The 20,029-nt window shown below is 44.8% G+C and overlaps 1 protein-coding gene across 2 annotated transcripts in view; it reads left to right on the forward strand.

Moving 5' to 3' along the window:
* The window catches only part of kcnt2b (potassium sodium-activated channel subfamily T member 2b), a 98,530-nt gene that overhangs the window by 64,790 nt on the left and 13,711 nt on the right, over positions 1-20,029 (forward strand). Inside the window, exons 15-21 of one of the 2 annotated variants that reach the window (XM_072675219.1) lie at positions 12,433-12,541; positions 13,219-13,275; positions 13,543-13,695; positions 14,616-14,866; positions 16,684-17,005; positions 17,130-17,235; positions 18,580-18,752. In XM_072675219.1, coding sequence (XP_072531320.1) covers positions 12,433-12,541; positions 13,219-13,275; positions 13,543-13,695; positions 14,616-14,866; positions 16,684-17,005; positions 17,130-17,235; positions 18,580-18,752 — 1,171 coding nt within the window. The remainder of the gene's footprint in view (positions 1-12,432; positions 12,542-13,218; positions 13,276-13,542; positions 13,696-14,615; positions 14,867-16,683; positions 17,006-17,129; positions 17,236-18,579; positions 18,753-20,029) is intronic. The other variant, XM_072675220.1, reaches the window with a different exon arrangement.

Here is a 20,029-nt window from a genome sequence, read left to right on the forward strand (position 1 = left end):
GAGCTATTTTCTTTTCACAGCTTCGTTTTTTTTCCTAAGCCATGTTTGTATCCTACATGACCCTGATGATGCCGTTTGAGCTTGTTCTGCTCAGTCTGACAGTCCCCTAATAACCAACCTTCAATGCATACAGATGCGGCATCAAACGGCGGCCTAAAGAGCCCCAGCCTTTCCTTTGGCTCTTGTATTCGGTTCAGCACGCTGCGTTTGCTCAGTTTGTCATTATCGACCGAACTGTCCCTGTAGTTCGTCACAACACACCGACTGGCACGACCAGAAATGAAGCGACTCCCACTTGGATAGACTGAAAGAGGGGAGCAAAACAAAGTAAAAGCCCCGGAGACTCTGGTTGTGATTTAGCAGCCTGGCTTGGAAATGGGAACTGTTCCCAGCCCTCCATGGAGTCGCTAGTGTTAGGGATAGACGTTTGAGCCTTTTTACCATTCGGGAAAAGTACCATTCGGGTACAGCATCGAGAGTGACCCATTGCTGACACACATGTGCAAATGCATAGAGAAGTACTGCCAATAAAATAGAACTCTGAAGCAGATAAGCATGATCCTATTGGCATCATGCTGCCTAATGCCAGGTGTGGGCTTGTAGAGGGGTATAAAGCCCCCCAGCATTGAGCTGTGGAGCAGTGCAACTGACTGTGCTCTCTGGAATGATGGTTGGTGCTCCCTCCAGTACTTTTGGGATGAGTTGGGGAGTTGGGAATGAGATGAGGTGGGGTGGTGATCATCATTCAACATCCGGACCTCAAACTGTGCCAAATCAAGGCATGCTGGGTCACAGCTGGGACATGTTAGAAGAACTTCACGCATTCTGAGTTGATGTCTATTAAAAGCTGGATTGTGGAAACATCTCGTTTACGGTTTTCGTCAACTTTGCTTGATTGCGGTTCGTGTTTTGAGGGGTGTCAGAATGCCTGACGTGGGATATTGGTGTGAAACACAATATGGACCAGCAGTACTCTGTAGTGACCTAATACACCTGTCTTAGTTTAGAGGGCTCCGAGTGGTCCAGGCCTAAGGCGCTACCCAAGGATCACGGATTCCAATCCCAGGTCATGCTGCCTGCCATCAGCACCCGGAGCCAGAGGGAGCACAGTTGGCCTCGCTCTCTCTCCTAGCTACTACTACTACTAGCTAGCATAAATAAAGCCTAGGCTAACGTAACTGATGCCGTTGCTAGTTTAATGAATGCCTTTGCTAATATGTAGCTATTTTTGCTACATATTAGCAAAAATGATTTGCTACATTTGCTAAGTTATGTGCTTATAAGGGGTTATAACCACAACATACAGCGATAAGCTATCATCACCTTGTCTGCTGGCTCTGACTGAAAGCGTTAGCTACATATGCTTTTGGAGAGACGCTGGGGCATTGTGGGAAATGTAGTGCCTGTAGTGAATTTGCATGGCGTGTCCAGTAGTTCTGCACTGCAATCCAGGACCACAGTTGACTTTTTATGCCAGGATTTTAGTGGGGCACAGCAACATTGTGTGCTGTTGGGTCTACCGACGCCTCCTGGTAAACTGTCTGATCTGCCATGATTTTAGTTTAAATGATTATTTTCTGCGTTACCATAGCGATACTCCTAAATCCTACAGTTCCCACAATACCATGCAATTCCAAACTTTCCTTGTTTAACGGCTTACAGCTTAGCTATCAAAAGGCTTCCTCTAGTGGGTGAGTTTTGATCTAAACTGGAGGGTGTAAATATAACGAGTCAGGACTGTGATGTAACAGTTTTGGGGTTTTGGAATTGGCCTGTTTTTGCTGAAGAAACAACAGTGTATGAGGTTCACGCTTTGTGGCTTCCACGTACCGAACTCTCGTTATTCAACTCTCACAAGGGAAATACAGGCTTTTATTTTAGGGCACCTAAACAGATTTTTGCTTTCCGGACCTTCAGGAACTACCAGGATCTTCTCCACAATCCAGAAGACATGGCTCGATGTACAGACTTTTAGCTTTGGTGCTCTGCAGAAGCCACAGCCGCAGTCTTGTTTTTGACAGCTCTGTGGAACGGCTCAGTGTGCGATTCCTCTAGCTGTCGGTGTGTGTTTGTGTGTTGTGACACGGCCCGTAAAGAGGTGCTCTAGATGGCTGAGTGGGTGGCATTAATGATTGCCAGCAAAGACCCGACTTGAGCTCTGCAAATAGCTTAATCTCTGTCTAATGCCTGCATCCCCGCGCTAGAGGGTTCGCCGTTCTCCTGTGCACACGTTGCTCCGTCTCAGATATCCAGTCCGTCGGCTGCTCGGTGGAGACTGGTGGGAATCTCTGTGCATTAATTGATTTTTTTCCTTTCCTTTTTGTTTTGATGTGTAAATGTGTCTCAACAGAAAGCTGACTCCCCGCTCCCTGCCTCGTTTCGGCCTGGTGCGCCGCCTCGCCACGTCAATAGCCAGATCAGTTAAAAGCCGGGGAACAACATGCTGATTTAATTAGGGTCGCCAGATGAGGAGGGCTGTTGTAATTACTGTCTGTGGGGAAGCAGCTCACACACACCGTTCACCACTTCACTATGGGCGGACAATAAAAATGAAAAGCTGTCTTAAAGAGCGTAGGGGGTAGAGAAAGAACGAGAGAGGCCGAGAGAGATTGTGCAGCATACCTGGCTGATTCTGGGTCAGTAATTGACTGTCCACATCTACTCTGTTCTATTCAACTTAATGAGAAAGTGTAGCTCAAAACTGCTGGTCAAAGTACGTCAATGCAGAATTAATTGATTAATTGATTAATTGCTGCTTTTAAGACTGATTGTATGTAATTTGCGCTGTTATGAGGCCTCGCATCTCCAAAATGGCAACTTTACAGGGGAAGGAAAAAACCTTATTCAGTTTCAATGGAAGTCAATGGAAAATCATTTTTTCCAAGTCATTTTGGAGAATTTCTTTTGGTCCGTTCATCATAAAATTGGGAAACAATGTAAAGAACAATTGACAGATTCAAACTATGTCAAAAAGTCCTAATCAATCCTAACAATGCTAACCTGGGACAATCCTAACAATGCTAACCTGGGACAATCCTAACAATGTTAACCTGGGACAATCTTAACAGTGCTAACCTGGGACAATCCTAACAATGCTAACCTTGGACAATCCTAACAATGCTAACCTGGGACAATCCTAACAATGCCTACCTGGGACAATCCTAACAATGCTAACCTGGGACAATCCTAACAATGCTAACCTGGGACAATCCTAACAATGTTAACCTGGGACAATCCTAACAATGCTAACCTTGGACAATCCTAACAATGTTAACCTGGGACAATCCTAACAGTGCTAACCTTGGACAATCCTAACAATGCTAACCTGGGACAATCCTAACAATGCTAACCTGGGACAATCCTAACAATGTTAACCTGGGACAATCCTAACAATGCTAACCTTGGACAATCCTAACAATGTTAACCTGGGACAATCCTAACAATGTTAACCTGGGACAATCCTAACAGTGCTAACCTTGGACAATCCTAACAATGCTAACCTGGGACAATCCTAACAATGCCTACCTGGGACAATCCTAACAATGCTAACCTGGGACAATCCCAACAATGCTAACTTTGGACAATCCTAACAATGTTAACCTGGGACAATCTTAACAATGCCTACCTGGGACAATTCCAACAATGCTAACCTGGGACAATCCTAACAATGCCTACCTGGGACAATCCTAACAATGTCTACCTGGGACAATTCCAACAATGCTAACCTGGGACAATCCTAACAGTGCTAACCTGGGACAATCCTAACAGTGCTAACCTGGGACAATCCTAACAGTGCTAACCTTGGACAATCCTAACAATGCCTACCTGGGACAATTCCAACAAAGCTAACCTGGGACAATCCTAACAGTGCTAACCTGGGACAATCCTAACAATGCTAACCTGGGACAATCCTAACAATGTTAACCTGGGACAATCCTAACAATGCTAACCTTGGACAATCCTAACAATGTTAACCTGGGACAATCCTAACAATGTTAACCTGGGACAATCCCAACAATGCTAACCTGGGACAATCCTAACAATGCTAACCTGGGACAATCCTAACAGTGCTAACCTTGGACAATCCTAACAATGCTAACCTGGGACAATCCTAACAATGCTAACCTGGGACAATCCTAACAGTGCCACCTGGGACAATCCTAACAGTGCTAACCTTGGACAATCCTAACAATGTTTTTTTGGGGTTCTTCATGAGATTAGGATCCTTTTCTTAGTCTAAATCCAGGTTTTCTGAGATAAACATAAGACTTACAGGCTAAGCAGACATTCCACCGGCCTGTTTTTCGGTATAGCTCGCTAGCTAAACCTCTAGCTAAGTTTGTCCTTAACGAAGTTCGTTTTTCTGGGCTAACTTTATTGATTCAGCTCTGTGTGGCATGATATGCTTCCAGATATAGTAGTAACCTGAGAAAATCACACACACTGATCCATATGGCAGGGACACAAAAGATGATTTCTGATATCCTCACTATGTGGTCTTTCAGAGAATGTAGGTATTTTGAGCTCTAAATAACGCCACAGCAGAAGCCAATGCTAGAGTAGACGGAACACAGATAAGCACCGATTGCTTCGGGTGTTTACCGGGGTCAAGGAAAGGAAAGAGTGTGATGGTACGAGGTGTGTGTGTGTGTGTGTGTTTCTGGGCAGAAGAAATCACTTCAAGGTTATGCCTGATTCTCTCAAACTGGGCTCTCAGAGTTTCTCTTTGACCAAACGTCCCTCAGTCAGCGGTAGGTAATCAGCCCAGGTCTGACCCGGCTGGATTCGTACGCTTTCCAAATCAGACGCTGAATCTCCCGTTACACTAACAGCGCCGTGCCACGGCTAGAGAAGATGACCCGTGATTCAGACGTGCCAGTCGGTTGCACTTCAACAAAATATGTTGCACCAACCCCAGCAGTTGTTGTCTTTCACTTTCCATCTTTGTTGACCTGTGTTGATGTAACACATTGTATTTGAGTGCAACCATTGACACGTTGTAATCATGTAAATTTAAAGCATTGGGGTTTTTTTCAGTGTATGAGAGCGATCAAACTGGCATAATGCCGGCCCTTGTTTTGGAGAGGGCTGTTTTTCAGTGCTGTAGGGCTTGGAGTGCAGTCGCTGCTGGTGAAAAGTGCAGCGCTAAGCTGTGTTCACAAGGACGTTTTTGGTATCCGCCAAAACCGCACCGCTTGCCATTGATTTTTTTTAGGGTGATTGATACCGAAGCAGGAGTGTAGTGCGGGTGGGGGGTTATATATCCTTCCCTGAATCCAAAAAACAAGCAAAAAATAAAAAAATTAAAAAAGAATAATAATAATTATATATATATATATATATATATATTTTTTTTTTTTTTTTAATGAAATAAAATCACAAAGCTATGGATGAGAGCAATTCTTTTGTTTTACATTTTATTTCATTGAGTGTTTATGTGGTGCTTATTTTATAGATTGTTTATTTTGTATATTGTTTATTTTATAGAGTGCTTATCTTATACTGTTTATTTTATAGTGTTGTTTTAGAATGTTTATTTATATAGTGTTTATTTTATAGTGTTTTATAGAGTGTTTATTTATATAGTGTTTATTTTATAGTGTTTTTTAGTGTTTATTTATATAGTGCTTATTTTATAGTGTTTATTTTATAGTGTTTTTTAGAGTGTTTATTTATATAGTGCTTATTTTATAGTGTTTATTTTATAGTGTTTTTTAGAGTGTTTATTTATATAGTGTTTATTTTGTACATTGTTTATTTTATAGAGTGCTTATCTTATACTGTTTATTTTATAGTGTTGTTTTAGAATGTTTATTTATATAGTGTTTATTTTATAGTGTTTTATAGAGTGTTTATTTATATAGTGTTTATTTTATAGTGTTTTTTAGAGTGTTTATTTATATAGTGTTTATTTTATAGAGTGCTTATTTTATAGTGTTTATTTTATTCTGTAAATACGCATTTTCAGGTCTTTCAGAATGACACTGCATACAGTAAGCATTCCCTGCTGATTTTAGCATTTACGTCATGTCGCTGCTGGTCAGCGATAGAAGTCGTTATATAGAAAACAATTAAAGAAAAGGGTCTGATGAGTGTCCTTTTAGTGTGCCTCTTTCGGAATGTACGAACAACCTTATGCAGTATATCGTATAACGTGAAATTTACATTTATTGACCCTCAGTTTGATTCTCATGGCATTAGGCCAGATATTATAGGCCAGGCATGCCCATGTGGGGCCTGTATGGTCAGCTCAACTGGGAACCAAAAAGTTTTGCCAACAGGTTGGCCATGTTGGCCCCACATTTGGATGCCCAACAGGGTCAGATACCCCCCAGGAGGGGCTAAATATGGGTGCCATCTGGGTTGTACACTGCACATGGGGCCTGGAAGAGACCCATGTGAGATGAAGGTGGGCTTTAATGAATGGGGAAATTTCATTTCAGCTTTTTTCTTCTAAATTTTCCTGAAGGTCAATCAAGGTCAAGGAGTTTTGCATTTGCATTTCTAGCGACCATATGTGCTCAACTTTATCAAATCCACTGTAGCTCTTAGCTGCTATTGTCTAATTACATTATGAACTGATGAAATTTCTACCAGACATGGCTTTGCTGTCTTCTTATAGCCTTCTCCTGCTTTGTGGGCATCAACTACTTGACTTTTCAGATTATCTGGCAGCTGCCTAGAGAAGCCTGCTGATCGAGAACTAATTTACACACTATTTGTTCTATGAATGCAAAACTACAGCACTACTTAACACTGTATTGGCAGGTACTCCAATCTGCTCCAAGCGTTGGACAGATGTATTGGACAGATATCCCAAGACTTAATCTGAGAATCTGTTGAAGGCTCAAAGTTCATTTGCCACTAAAATCACTACTCAAAATCCTTTATCAGCAGATTCTTTTTTAGTGTTTACGTGGAAAGCTCTGTTGATTATGAAGTGTTTTTCTACATAAACCCAGCATACCAATATTGTACCACTTACCAATCATTTCAGCATGTATATTTAATTGAAAAGCTCTCAGAGAAATCAAATGCAACCACGTTCCGATAGGTTGGTCTTTTTGTTTATCAGTGTAGCAGATAACGCAATCGTAAACCGCATGATGAATTCCCATTGCTCGCTGTTGACTGGCTCTAATAGAACACGAATGGTGCTGTCAGGCTCCTCTCAATTAAACTGAGTGGGAAGGCCCGAAAAACAACACTGGAGGGGGGTTGGGGCGGAGTGGTTCTGATCTGACCCTCAGTGTGTGTGGTTGTGTGTGTTTTTGTTAGGGTTTTTTTGAGGAAGGAGCTTTTTAATAAGCTGCTGTACCCTGAGGCGTAGCTTTCTTCTCAGAACCTGAGGAAACCACCAAGTAAAAAGACCAAAAACAACCAAATTGGACCAAATGCAAGGCTGATGAGTTTGCTTTCATGGGGAAAACACGGCCCCCCGTCCGCCAGGTAATGGTGTGACTGCTATTTTTGAAGACATCAAGCACTGTAGCGGCTGTCGTGACAGTTACCGATAATGGTATCACGACACCACTGTCATACTAATGGACATAATCTGTCATTACAACTCGTGACAACATACGGCATCTATTATAATGGCACAGCTGTGTCAATGTTGTGTAGCAGGGTTCAAGTATAGTGGTCCCTCTAGACCCGTATGAGTTTCTAGAGCACTTTCTGGATTCATAAAACCTCTGGCTGTGGAATCTCTCATGTCTCAGGACAGTCAGATACTCCTATATTGGGATAACGGCAGCATATTTGACCATGGCCAATGAGGATCTATAGCTCCGACAGCAGATTTAAATGAGTTAAAGTGAGCATTGACAGTTTCAGGGTTGGGAACATTTGCCAAACCACCCCTTTTACCCTATTCATCCACACATCTCGCTGGTGGTCCATTCTCAAGAATTGGCGATGGCTCCTTAAACGTATTACATTCTGCAGCCAGAGAAGTGTGTAGGCCTGGGATGACCATGGTAAAATGTATCAGCTCATGGGATCTTGAGCTTTACTGTATAAAACATCCACAGGGCTGCCTTTCTTGTTGGATGCGCTGTATTTTTCTTCCATTTAAACCAGATACAGATCTGAACACTCGAACCACTTCAGGAGGCGGTCTGATCTGAGACGCAGTTGAGCCACGTCACGTCATGCATCCGCCTGTTATTGGTGTTGGTATCCCTCCCATTACAACTGAAACACCAGTAATAATTGCTGTGCAACAAGCAAATTTGCATATCCTGGCCCACACAGCGATGGGATTCTAACGGGTCTGACTAACCGGAGATGCATTTGTCTTTTGAGAGCTCTTCGCAACTTAGGTTCCTCACCAGTTCCTCTCCAGTCCTCACTGCCGCCCGTAACCGCCAGTCATACGTTAAGTTGTTCACACTGTTCAGTGAATGCGTCTAAACCTGTTCTTGGTTGTCTGAACTTGTTCCGTCTGCCGAAGCATTCCCCGGATCGCAGAACCCTGCAACTGTAAAACTCACGTAATCGCTGCCTGTTCTGCTTACAGTGCCTCTCAAGCCGTACGCTTCTCTCTAATGTCAGGTGTGTGTGCAGAGCACTTAGACAAGCTGTTTACATACAGCCCTGTTAGGAAAAAGTCAAATCTCGACCCAAAGCAACAGCAGAATTACAGAGCCGTGTCCAATCTGCTTTTCCACTCTGAGGTGCTTGTGCTCGCAAAATTTCCAGCTGACACACTTATGGAACGGCCACCCCCACCTCCAAAGGTTCTTTCGGCAGAGAGCGGAGAACAGGCATTTGAACCTGGTTACATCTTTATACATTAATGAACTCACAGAACTGCATAGCTTGTGTGGTCGTGTGCCACTTCCAGGCAGTTGCTAGGCTGTTGCTAGGTGGTTACTATGGTCTTGCTAGGTGATTGCTGGGTGGTTGCTTAGGTATTCCACAGGGTTGCTATGGTGTTGCTATGTGGTTGCTAGGTAGCTGCTATGGTGCTGCTTGGTGGTTGCTATGGTATCCCAGGGGGGTTCCAGGGTGCTCCTTGGTAGTTGCAAGATGGTTACTATGGTCTTGCTAGGTGATTGCTGGGTGGTTGCTAGGTAGCTGCTTTGGTGCTGCTTGGTGGTTGCTATGGGATCCCAGGGGGTTGCCAGGGTGCTGCTTGGTAGTTGCAAGATGGTTACTATAGTCTTGCTAGGTGATTGCCAGTTGGTTGCTCAGGTATTCCATGGGGTTACTATGATGTTGCCATATAGTTGCTAGATGGTTTTGCTAAGTGATTGCTGAGTGGTTGGTAAGGTATCCCACAGGGTTGCTATGGTGTTGCCATATAGTTGCTAGGTAGAGGCTATGGTGCTGCTTGGTGGTTGCTATGTTATTCCAGGGAGTTGCCAGGGTGTTGCTTGGTAGTTGCAAGATGGTTACTATAGTCTTGCTAAGTGATTGCTAGGTTGTTGTTATGGTATGCCACAGGGCTACAATGGTGTTGCAATGGTGATGTGAATGCACCGTGGGTGCTATGGTTTTGCTAGGTGGTTACTTTGGTATCCCAGGGAATACTTTGGTCTGCTCAATTTTGTTGTATTCCACAGGGTTGCTATGGTGCTGCTAGGTAGTTGCTAGATGATCCCTATGGTGTTGCTAGGTAGTTGCTAGATGGTTGCTTGGTGCTTGACATAATGTTGTTTACTAGTCACTAGATGGTGGTAATCTATGCTGGTGTGGCTAGACAGATGTTATTTAATTGCTAGGTAGTCGATATGGTGTTGCTATGTTGATGCTAGGTTGTTACTATGGTATCCCACAGGGTTGCAGTGGTGTTGCTTGGTAGTTGCTAGATGATCACTATGGTAGAATGTTGCTAAGTGGTTGCTAGGTGCTTGACATAGTGTTGCTTACTAGTCGCTAGGTAGTGGTAATCTGTGCTGGTGTTGCTAGGCAGATGCTATGTAGCTGCTAGGTAGTCGCTGTGGTGTTGCTAGTCGGTTGCTATGGTATTCAAGGAGGTTGCGAGGGCGTTGCTAAGTGGTTGCTAGGTACTTGCTCTGGTGCTACGACCTTCCTAGGTGTTATCCATGCAATAATGTTTCCCCAGGGGGGTTTGCCAGGGTGTTGCTAGATAGGTACTATAGTATGTTGCCAAGTGGTTGGTGTGGTACCCCATGTGGTTGGTTGGGTGTTACTAATCCTAAACTATTCTCTCAGTCCTGTTTAAGCTCGATTCTACGGCCCCAGCCCGTCCGTACAAGTCATCTTGATTTTGTAACGATTTCTATTTTGCCGTCCTCATTTCCATTCAATTACGCCCCCCCCCCGGCTTTTTCATCAGCCTTCCACTGTGTATTGCTTCTTCTCACTTCTTATGTAACGCGTCTCATAGGCTCGGCCGAATGCCTTTTAACATCAAATAGTCTGAGTGTGAAAGGCGGCAGGTACTCAAAGCAAAAACAGCTGCACAGATTTCACCAATTCACGCAGAATAGCGGCTGGTTGCCCTTTATTTTTTGAGAGGAAAGCAGGAGGCCGCTGAGTTGGAGTTTCTAAAGGCAAGGAAAGGAGGAATGTCCGTGGTCGTGCACCTGGAGGCTTTGTTTTTGCTCTCCAGTTTGTTAAAACACAATCATATTGACTTGTTTTTGTCCTTATTAGCGAAAAAAAAAAAAAAAGAGCCACGATTTAGTTTGGAACCAAGCTGAGATGCTGCTGTATTAATTAGAGGATCGTTAGCAGTGTACCTGTGCTGCTGCGGGCTGTTTCCACTGTTTTTCATGCTGCAAATTGCTTGTTTTAATCAAATAGCAGCAGTGTTTTTACACCAGAGCTAAGCCTTCCCAAAATGCTGTGTTCTCCTTCTCTCCTCACACTCGGTGCGTATGCCTGTGGACGGCCGTGGCGGAGGGCAGCCATCCCAGGCAGCGGAGTGGCTGGTCATCTTTAACCTCTCTCTTTATCTCACCCACTCTTAATGGAAGAACAAAGCTGCGGCCCCTCTTGAACACCCCTCGCAGGTCAAATGCAGGGTCTTACTGTGAGAAGGAGCTTTAAGTGCTCCTTTTCTTCTAATGCACAAAAAAGATTACCTTTGGTGCTTTGATATTTACGTAAGTGGTTTGGGGGGGAGATATTGAGTTATGGGTAAATTTCCATTTTAATTGGAATTTTGTCAATATTTTAAGCTCCAGATCTAATCTGGAGCTTACCAGCATGTATTGATGGTCTGTGTAGACGTTTATAGTAATTTGGTCAAATGTTCTACAAAAAATATAGATTTTTTATGACTTATATAAAAGCTCCAGGCCTGTTCTGATAGTCTACATAGCATCGAATGTCCACCTGATATCTGTCTGCTTATGTAAGCTGAGCTTGTTAAGTGGTGTTAAGTAGGTGAACACAACAACCCTGGTACCATTTTTGTGCTCTTTGGCTCCGCCACTCCGTCACTTCGCAATAGCAGCACTTACAGTTGGCTGGGGCAGATCTAGCAGGGCATATAGTGACTACTACTGCTACTATGCTTCTACTAAATCTCTACACATGACCCCCACGTACTCCACCAATGTTTCTAAATGGTAAAACGGTGGCATTTAGCCGGAGCAAGCTCCCATAGACTCCCATATCTGAGAGGTGTGATGGTGTTAGCGTTCGTATTAGTGCCCTGATATGTGCGATTGGCAAAGAGAGAGAGTGGAAATGTGCAGTGCCCGGAAGTGGCCGATACTGGGGACGGCTATTGTTAGAGGACTTTATGGGTAGTTGGCTAGTTAGCATGGTTAGCTGCAGTTGAGCAGTACTACATAGCTATATTTCTCTGAGGGGGGTTTACCTATAGCTTTACTGTGCTGCACACACACACACACACACACACACACACACAGTCACTGACACTATGACCAGAGGGTCGCTGGGTTGAATCCCGGTCATGCTGCTAGCCACCGGCAGCCGGAGCCCTGAGAGAGCACAATTGGCCTTACTGTCTTGGGGGGGGGGCTGCTGGCCGCCACTGGCCCCCATCTGAGCCGAGTAGACTGCGCTGCCCACCAGGCGCGTCGTTTCCCTGGTAATGTTGTATTGGATGCATAATGTTGCTTACAAGTGTCAGAAGGGGCATGTGTTGGTCTCCACCCTTACTAGTTGTTAAATATTCTTCTTGGTGGCGCTGGACCCAATGCCACACATCCAGCAGACAGAGATGAGAATAGCGATGGCTGGAGTGTTCTTTGGGGATTGTTAATAATGTAGGCTGTAATTAAATTTGCAGCAGTTTGAAGCTCTCACTAATTTCGATTTTGATATTAAAATCAATTAATCATGAAGCTGAACTGTGATCTTATCATCTTACACCTGCTGCACATCCACACCTCCGAGGACTAATGCATGCGAGTGTGTGTTTTGACCTTGACTCTCGGGTTTGTTTGTTTGTTTATTTGTTTGTTTGTTTGCTTTTTATTTATGCAGATCATGTAGTGTGTGAGGAGGAGTTTAAGTACGCTATGCTGGCCCTCAACTGTGTATGTCCGGGTACCTCCACTCTGATAACCTTACTGATCCATTCCTCTCGAGGACAGTAAGTACAAACATACACACACACACAAACACACACACACACACACACACACACATACACACATACATACATGCATGCATGCCGATAGCCAAGATAATAGATTGGCTATATCTCAGCAGCTCCAGCATCCGGCGCGAAACTCTATATGGACACTAAATGTCCAGATCTTTGTGGACGCCCCTTCTGATTGATGGATGCATACAGCTTCACCCATTACTGACACAGATCCACAATTGATCACCTACACAGCTGGTGTAGTCCCTGTAGAGAAGTATTGCCAACAGAATAGAATAGAATTGGCACGATGCCAATACCAGGCATTGGCCAGAGGAGTGTAAAGCCCCCCAGCATTGAGCTGCAGAGCAGTGGAGCAACTGTGTTCTCTGGAATGATGGATGGTGCTCCGCCCAGTACTTTTAGAATGAGTTTGGGATGACGTGGGGATAAGGTGGGGTTGGTGATCATCCAACAACCTGCAAACATCCATCAAATCCTCACAGCAGTGCTCCTTCAAAATCTAGTAGAAATCCTTCTTCTATGGACAGTAGAGACAGTTACTCCAACAAAACTAGGATAAGCTTTTTTTAATACCCTTGATTTTGGAAGAAGCCGTAAATGAGCAGGTGTCCCAATACTTTTGTCCATATAGTATATATGCATTTGTATTTTACTTTCAGAACAGCACCTTCAGAATCGTTCAGGCAGCGAGGGGGAGCCTTCCAGCCCCTCAACAGGTCAGTTCCGTCATGGACTGTTACACACACACACACACACACACACACACACACACACAGAGAGACACCTAACCTCATAAATGGTGAATTTATCTCTGCAGTCCCACATTTCCCCCTGATAAGATATATGCTTCCTTATGTGCCTCACTGATTCCCTCAGCTGTGCTGGTGGTCATGAACCCTGAAGGGGGCTTTGATGCTAATGTCGGGAAATCTGAGCGTGAATCTTTGTAAAGGTCATCCTTCTGTTTGTCTGCCATTTTTCAGGGAAGGAGGGGCAAACTCGGCCGACCAGTGGCAGCGCACCTATCGCCGCTGCTCGGCCAACGAGGTGCACCATATCCGGCTGGAGGAAAGCAAGTTTTTCGGGGAGTACCAGGGCAAGAGTTTCACCTTCGCCTCATTCCATGCACACAAGAAGTGAGTGTTCACACACACACACACGCACACACACACATGTTTGTTTCTATATGTGTGCATATTTACACATAACTATATGCTCTGCTAGATCTGCCCCAGCCAACTGTAAGTGCTGTTATTGCGAAGTGGAAATTTCCAGGAGCAACAGCAGCTCAACTGCTAAGCATTAGGCCACACACGTTCACTGAATGAGATTACAGAGTTTCAAGCACAATAAGTGTTTGTTGAGAGCTTCATGGATTGGGTTTCCATGACGACCACGACAGCAGAGCTGCTCACACAACATAAGATATACACTCACCATGTGCATTGCTATGCATTAACTGAACTGGAGTGGTGTAAAGCACACTGCCGTTGGACTCGGATGAACCAGTGTTCACCATCTGCCAGTCTGACGGATGAATCTTGATTGGCTGGACAGCTGGGGTATCTCCTACCTGCCCAAATCCATGTTCCAGCTGTGAAGTTTAGTTAAGGAGGAATAACAGGCTCACAGATTCCATCCTTGTGGCAAGACAAAGAAAAACGGGTAGAGCCTTTCCTATTACTGCGTAGCAATGCCTGGGGTCTTTAAGGAAAGGGTTAGTTGAGTTGGGTGTGGACAATTTCGACTGGCCTACCCGGAGTCCGGACCTCCAGGGTGGGAAGTAAAGAATCCAGTGAATTGTATAGCTTTCCCAGAGAAGTGGAAGCTATCACTGTACTGAATGAATGAGATCTGCTGTACAGAATAAGATGTTCTGCAAGCCCAGACAGATGTAATGTTTGGGTGTCCACATACTTTTGTCCATTTACTTTTGTCTATTATAGTATGTCAAATATTATCCGTAAGTAATAAGGCTTGTCTGAGCCTAACACTAGATCGTACCCTTACATGTACATTTATATATATATATATATATATATTTCTTCTGTGGCAGGTATGGAGTGTGTCTCATTGGCGTTCGGAGACTGGACACAGCCAATATTCTGCTGAACCCCGGCCCCTGCCACATCATGGGTGCTTCGGACACCTGCTTCTACATCAACATCTCCAAAGAAGAAAACTCTGCATTCGTCAGGGGCCACCGCGAACCAGCCCGGGGCCCGGGGGGTGACTCACGAGGCGTCCCACAAACGATCTATCATGGACTGACACGCCTGCCCGTACACAGCATCATCGCCAGCATGGGTCAGGCACACCACCATAGTACCTCTTATTCACATGCCTTTAAAGCAACACTACGTAGCATTTTTACCTCAAAACTAGCAGCTTCAAAATCATTGTGATGCTCCACTGACAGGAGCATCTAACAGGGAGAATAGCGCCGTTGTCGTTGGTACTCTGGGCACACAGCTCATTCCTTACTGTAGTGTGTAACTTTGGAGATGCTGACAGGGACAAATGTCATGTAGTATTACTCCACCACCTTAGTCCGCATTCTTCTTTCTCTTTAAGTGGAGGTTCTGTTGCTCTCAGCTCGTCCAGAAAAACGTGTCCTTTAGTGGCGGCTCAAAGTGCAAATTACACTTCCGGACTGTAGGGGGAGCCCAGGAGCAAGAAAATGCTCCGTAGAATATTTTCCATAGTGCTGCTTAAACATTATGTATTTTTTTTTAATGCACATGGTTAGATCCCTAGTTCGATCCCTGGTGATGCCACAGCCGTATTTGGGGGTCCAAGAAGCCTGATAGAGCATAACTGGCCTTCCTCTCCAGCCCCCCTAATCACTCAGCTCGATGCAGGCCCTCAGTGTTCTCCTCCACATGTGTTTAGCTGTCTACTGACATTGTGTTTGCAGCAGTTCCACAAGATGAGGAGGCACTTCAGGTGTTTCAGAGGAAGCACGTCCTAGTCTTCACCTCCCTCAGTGCTGTTAGCATCACTAGGACGTCTTAACTGTTGGGTGGGAATTGATGACTATGACAGCATGGCTCAGCTTTTCCAGCAGAGTAGCCCCCCTTTGCCATGCTGGGGCTTTACACGTTCTGTATTCACATTCTCACAAGTAGCCTTACCAGGAGCCACCTGAGATGCTATGAAGAAGACTTGAAGAAGATATTCATATGCTGAGACCTTGTAGGCCTCAAAGTGGTGTAATTGCAGGCATGGCAAAAAAACATACCCTCGATTAGACGTGTCCAAACATTTGTCTGATACTGCGCTCCTTACGTCTGTCTCAATCTCTCGGTTCAGCCTCACTGTGTACACGCTGACAGCTGAAGATGAAGAATCGGGTTTGTGATGCTTACTTTGCTCTAAAAAGGTAATAACAGTGCTGCGTTGCTGAGCATGAATATGGGGGATGAATCTGTGCACAGCGAGAGACAAATGGTTGACAGGATAATAAAGATGTTGTGGCTTCAAGCATTGATTATGATGAAGGACTCGCCTGGTCCAATATCGCCACCTAGTGAAAAGACCTGGATCCAAGCCCTGTCTTTTGCTCCAGTTTGCAGCAGCAGTGCATGTTTCCTAATGTTCCCTAACTTCGGACAGGGCTGGAATTAATACTATGCATCCCCATATCATTCCCAGCTGGTTAATGGGATGGGATGCCACAGCTCCAGATCCCTAACTAACATGCCAGGAAACTGGTGCTCAGAGCTCTAAGACGTCTGAGGAATGGCATAGTTGTTAAATTAGCTTGTTGAGCTGGCATGTGTTTTAGGGAAAATGGCCAAAACTATTCTTTTGGAATTTGGAGACAAATCTCCAGGCTTTACACAGCCTCTCTTGCTTTGTGACAACGCCATTTATATAAAAGTGCTAGAATGCCATCAAATCCTCACAACAATACTCCAAAGTCTAGTAGAAAACCTTTCCTGGCCAGTAGAGATGGTTACTCCAACACAAGAAAGAGAAAATTCTTAAATTAGTAAGAAACAATGAATAAGCAGGTGTCCCAATACTTTTGTCCATATACTGTAGTTTGGCTAAGAGAAGTACCACACACACAGTATCTCTAAAAGCTAATCCCACCCCTGTATGTGGGCTCCTGTCTCCAGGCACGGTGGCTATAGACCTGCATGACTCCAGTGACAGCAGTCCGGAGGGGTCAGTGCCAGCAACCGTTGGTGGGGTCAGCGGTGGGCGCGGCGCGGGCCGTGCAGAGGCTGGCGTAAGCAACACCCTGTCGCTGCCCGCGGCGGGCGATTCGGCGGAGGAGAGGAGGCACAGCATCGCTCCTGTGCTGGAGCTAGTGGACGGGGTCAGCCCCACCTTCGACCTGCTGGGGGACCAGTCTGAGGACGAGGGGGCAGAAGAGGGAAAAGAGGAGGAGGAAGAAGGAGGAGAGCAGAAAGGCCAGTGGTGGGGAGCGCAGTGCGAGTGAGTAGAGCAGGGCTGTGTGATGAAACACCAAGAGGTTGTGTGTAGATGCTCTGATGTTCACTGCATTTGTGTGTGTGTGTGTGTGTGTGTGTGTGTGTGTGTGTGTGTGTGTGTGTACCAGGTGGGTGAAAGGCTACCCTCTTAACTCACCATACATTGGGAGTTCTCCTGCCCTGTGCCACCTCCTGCAGGAGAAGATGCCGTTTTGCTGCCTCCGCCTTGATAGGGTAAGAGCCTCCTACTTCCACAAAAGGCTGTGAGCATCTGTAGCACTTTTGGTAGCACTTTTGCTATTAACTGTGGAGTCCTGCAGTCCTTCTCTGTTGGTTTTGAGATGGGCGGGGCTAAATGGGAAGATGCTGATATCAAGTGATCCCACAAACCAGTCGGTGGTTCCTTTTTACAGCCCCACCCCTATAGGCCAACTTCTCAAAGTCTTCTATCAGCTTATGATGATCAGATTAGCATGAACCTATTAAGTGCTAATTGGTGCTCTATCTAGTTCTTCTAAGATAAGTTGTGGAGTTGAGGATGAGGTGGGATGAGGATCATCGTCCAACATTCTGACCTCACTAACGCTCTTGTCAATGAGTGCAATAAAATCCTCACAGCAATGCTCCAAAATCTAGTAGAAATCCTTCTTCCCTGGACAGTAGAGACAGTCACTCCAGCAAAAGCAGGATCAACTCTTTTTAATACGCTTGATTTAGGAACAAACAACGAATGAGCAGGTGTCCCAATACTTTACTACTAACTGAAAGTAGCTAGCTAGCTAACCTACTGGCTTCTTTAACTCCTTGAAAAGGCTATGGCCCACCAGTTTGTACCGAAGTCCCTGTAGGTACTGAGTAATACAGCTTAGTGTGTAATAAGCCTTTCTGCGTTAAGGGGTTAGGTAAATGCCAAAAGCTTAAGAGTTCTTTCTCTGCATTTTGGCCTCCTTTCCGCATTAACACAATGTTTTGGGTCACTGAAAATTGGGGTTTTTGAAATGCTCAAATCAAAATGTTTGATTTGAGCTATGTCTGTTGGTATAAACCTGGTTCTGAGTTTGTATAAAGATCAGATTAAGGAGACCTGTTGTTTGAAAAAATGCACTTCAGCCTTGTACTGTATTTAGGTCTGTTTGGGTCGTTACGCTTGCTTTTTGAGACATTTGATGTAAAACTTGTGAGATATTAGCCCCCCCTGCTGGGCAACCTTTATAACGTTAATGTTTTAGGGTCGTTTTTTGAGTTCTTGTGTGGATGGAGAGATTTTATATATTATATAACCTACGTTATATAAACTATTTCATGAAAAGGTTCTTTACAAATTACGATTTTAAGCAGACGCCAACTCCTTTATGCTAACTTATTTTACTATTCTGAATGGAAAAAAATCTAATTTAAGATCATTTTATTTATTTATTTAAGCGCTTCAGCCAGTCTGGCTCTAGGCTTGAGGGACAGGGCTGAAGTGTTAAGCGGCGTGTTAAGAGGTGTGAAGTTAGTGTGCCTCTAACGATTGCACTGGGAGGAAGTGAGTCTGGTATGCAGCTGTTTTCAATAACTCTTCTCCCTGCTGACCAGGCGTGCCACCACATGCCCTACGAGGACGCCCGCTCGTACGGCTTTAAGAACAAGCTGATCATCGTGTCGGCAGAGAGCGCCTGCAACGGCCTCTACAACTTCATCGTGCCTCTGAGGGCCTATTACAGACCCAGGAAGGAGCTGAACCCCATCGTACTGCTGCTGGAGAGCATGTAAGTGACCACAAGCTACCACACAGCACCCCACCCCTACCCGAACAGGGGTGTACATCTCTAACTGCTCTTAATTGCATCTAGCTCTCTAGGGTGGGTAGATGGAGCTCTGCCCCCATATCACTCTAGATCTGCCCTGGCCATCACTGGTGTCTGCTAGCCGGTGGGTCAGAGCTGGGTAAACGGCGCCTCCCTCCAGGTGCGTTGGTTGGTTGCCTGGTGACGTCGCATCAGCGCCAGTTTGAAAAAGAGGTGTGGCTATCTGTACACGTGTTGGAGGGGGTTTGTGCTGGTCTCGCCCTCACTAGAGGCAGGGACGTTACATGTGATGGGGGGGTGGGTGGGTATGTATGTATGGGTTGGGTAATTTAGTAAAAATCTGAGATAAATTAGAAAATTGAACTTATGGAGGTAATGGAATTTGGAAAATAACAATACGCCAATAATCGGCACGTCTGAATAAAACCATACCATATTGAATATTATTCTGATCAGTCATAGTAGATAATCACATCCCACCATCTCAGCGCATCCATGCATTTTCACTCCCCTAATACACACCAGCGCCAGCTTCTCTGGTGGACAACGGAGATGCGTTTCTGTGTCACACCGCGGTGGCTTGCGTTTATTATTATGAAACCTAGCCGCTGTCTTGGCCGTTGATGGAAACGCGGCGCAGGCCCGTAATACAATCAAATGCAATGAAGCTCTGAGTCATACGCTTGTTGTTGCCCATTATCTGACTGCAGGCAGGATTTCATAGCAGTGTCTCCGAGTCTCGGCAGGTGATTCTGTCCCTTTGCTGCAATTTGATCAGAAATACTGGGGATGGAAAGACATCAGGGGACCGTTTAAGTCACTTTGTACTAGATATGTGATGATCTGCTTTTGTTTGGTTATTTATTTCGTTCTTTTTTTTGCTTATCGCCGGGGGGTTCTGGAGAAATGGGCCGGCAACCGTTTGATCGAATTTACAAATAAATAAATAAACCAGTAGCAACCTGAGATCAAGCGGCCGTGTTCAGTTCTTGAATGTTTTGAATGGGTTTTTGTTTTATTATTACTATTTCTGTTTTTGCAGTCCAAACCCAGCAGATGAGCTTAAACCGGCCTGCAGGCACAATTCAGACTGCCTGAACTGCCCAACTGATGTCCATATTTTCTCAATGATGCTGACTTTTAGAAGATAACAATTTTGATTTTTATTTTTTACCCAATTTAATTCACTTTTTTCACAGATTTGTTTAATTTGACACATTTATGTTGAGGGACCCATA

The sequence above is a fragment of the Salminus brasiliensis genome, chromosome 3 (genome assembly GCF_030463535.1).
Source record: "Salminus brasiliensis chromosome 3, fSalBra1.hap2, whole genome shotgun sequence".
NCBI classification, from domain to species: domain Eukaryota; kingdom Metazoa; phylum Chordata; class Actinopteri; order Characiformes; family Bryconidae; genus Salminus; species Salminus brasiliensis.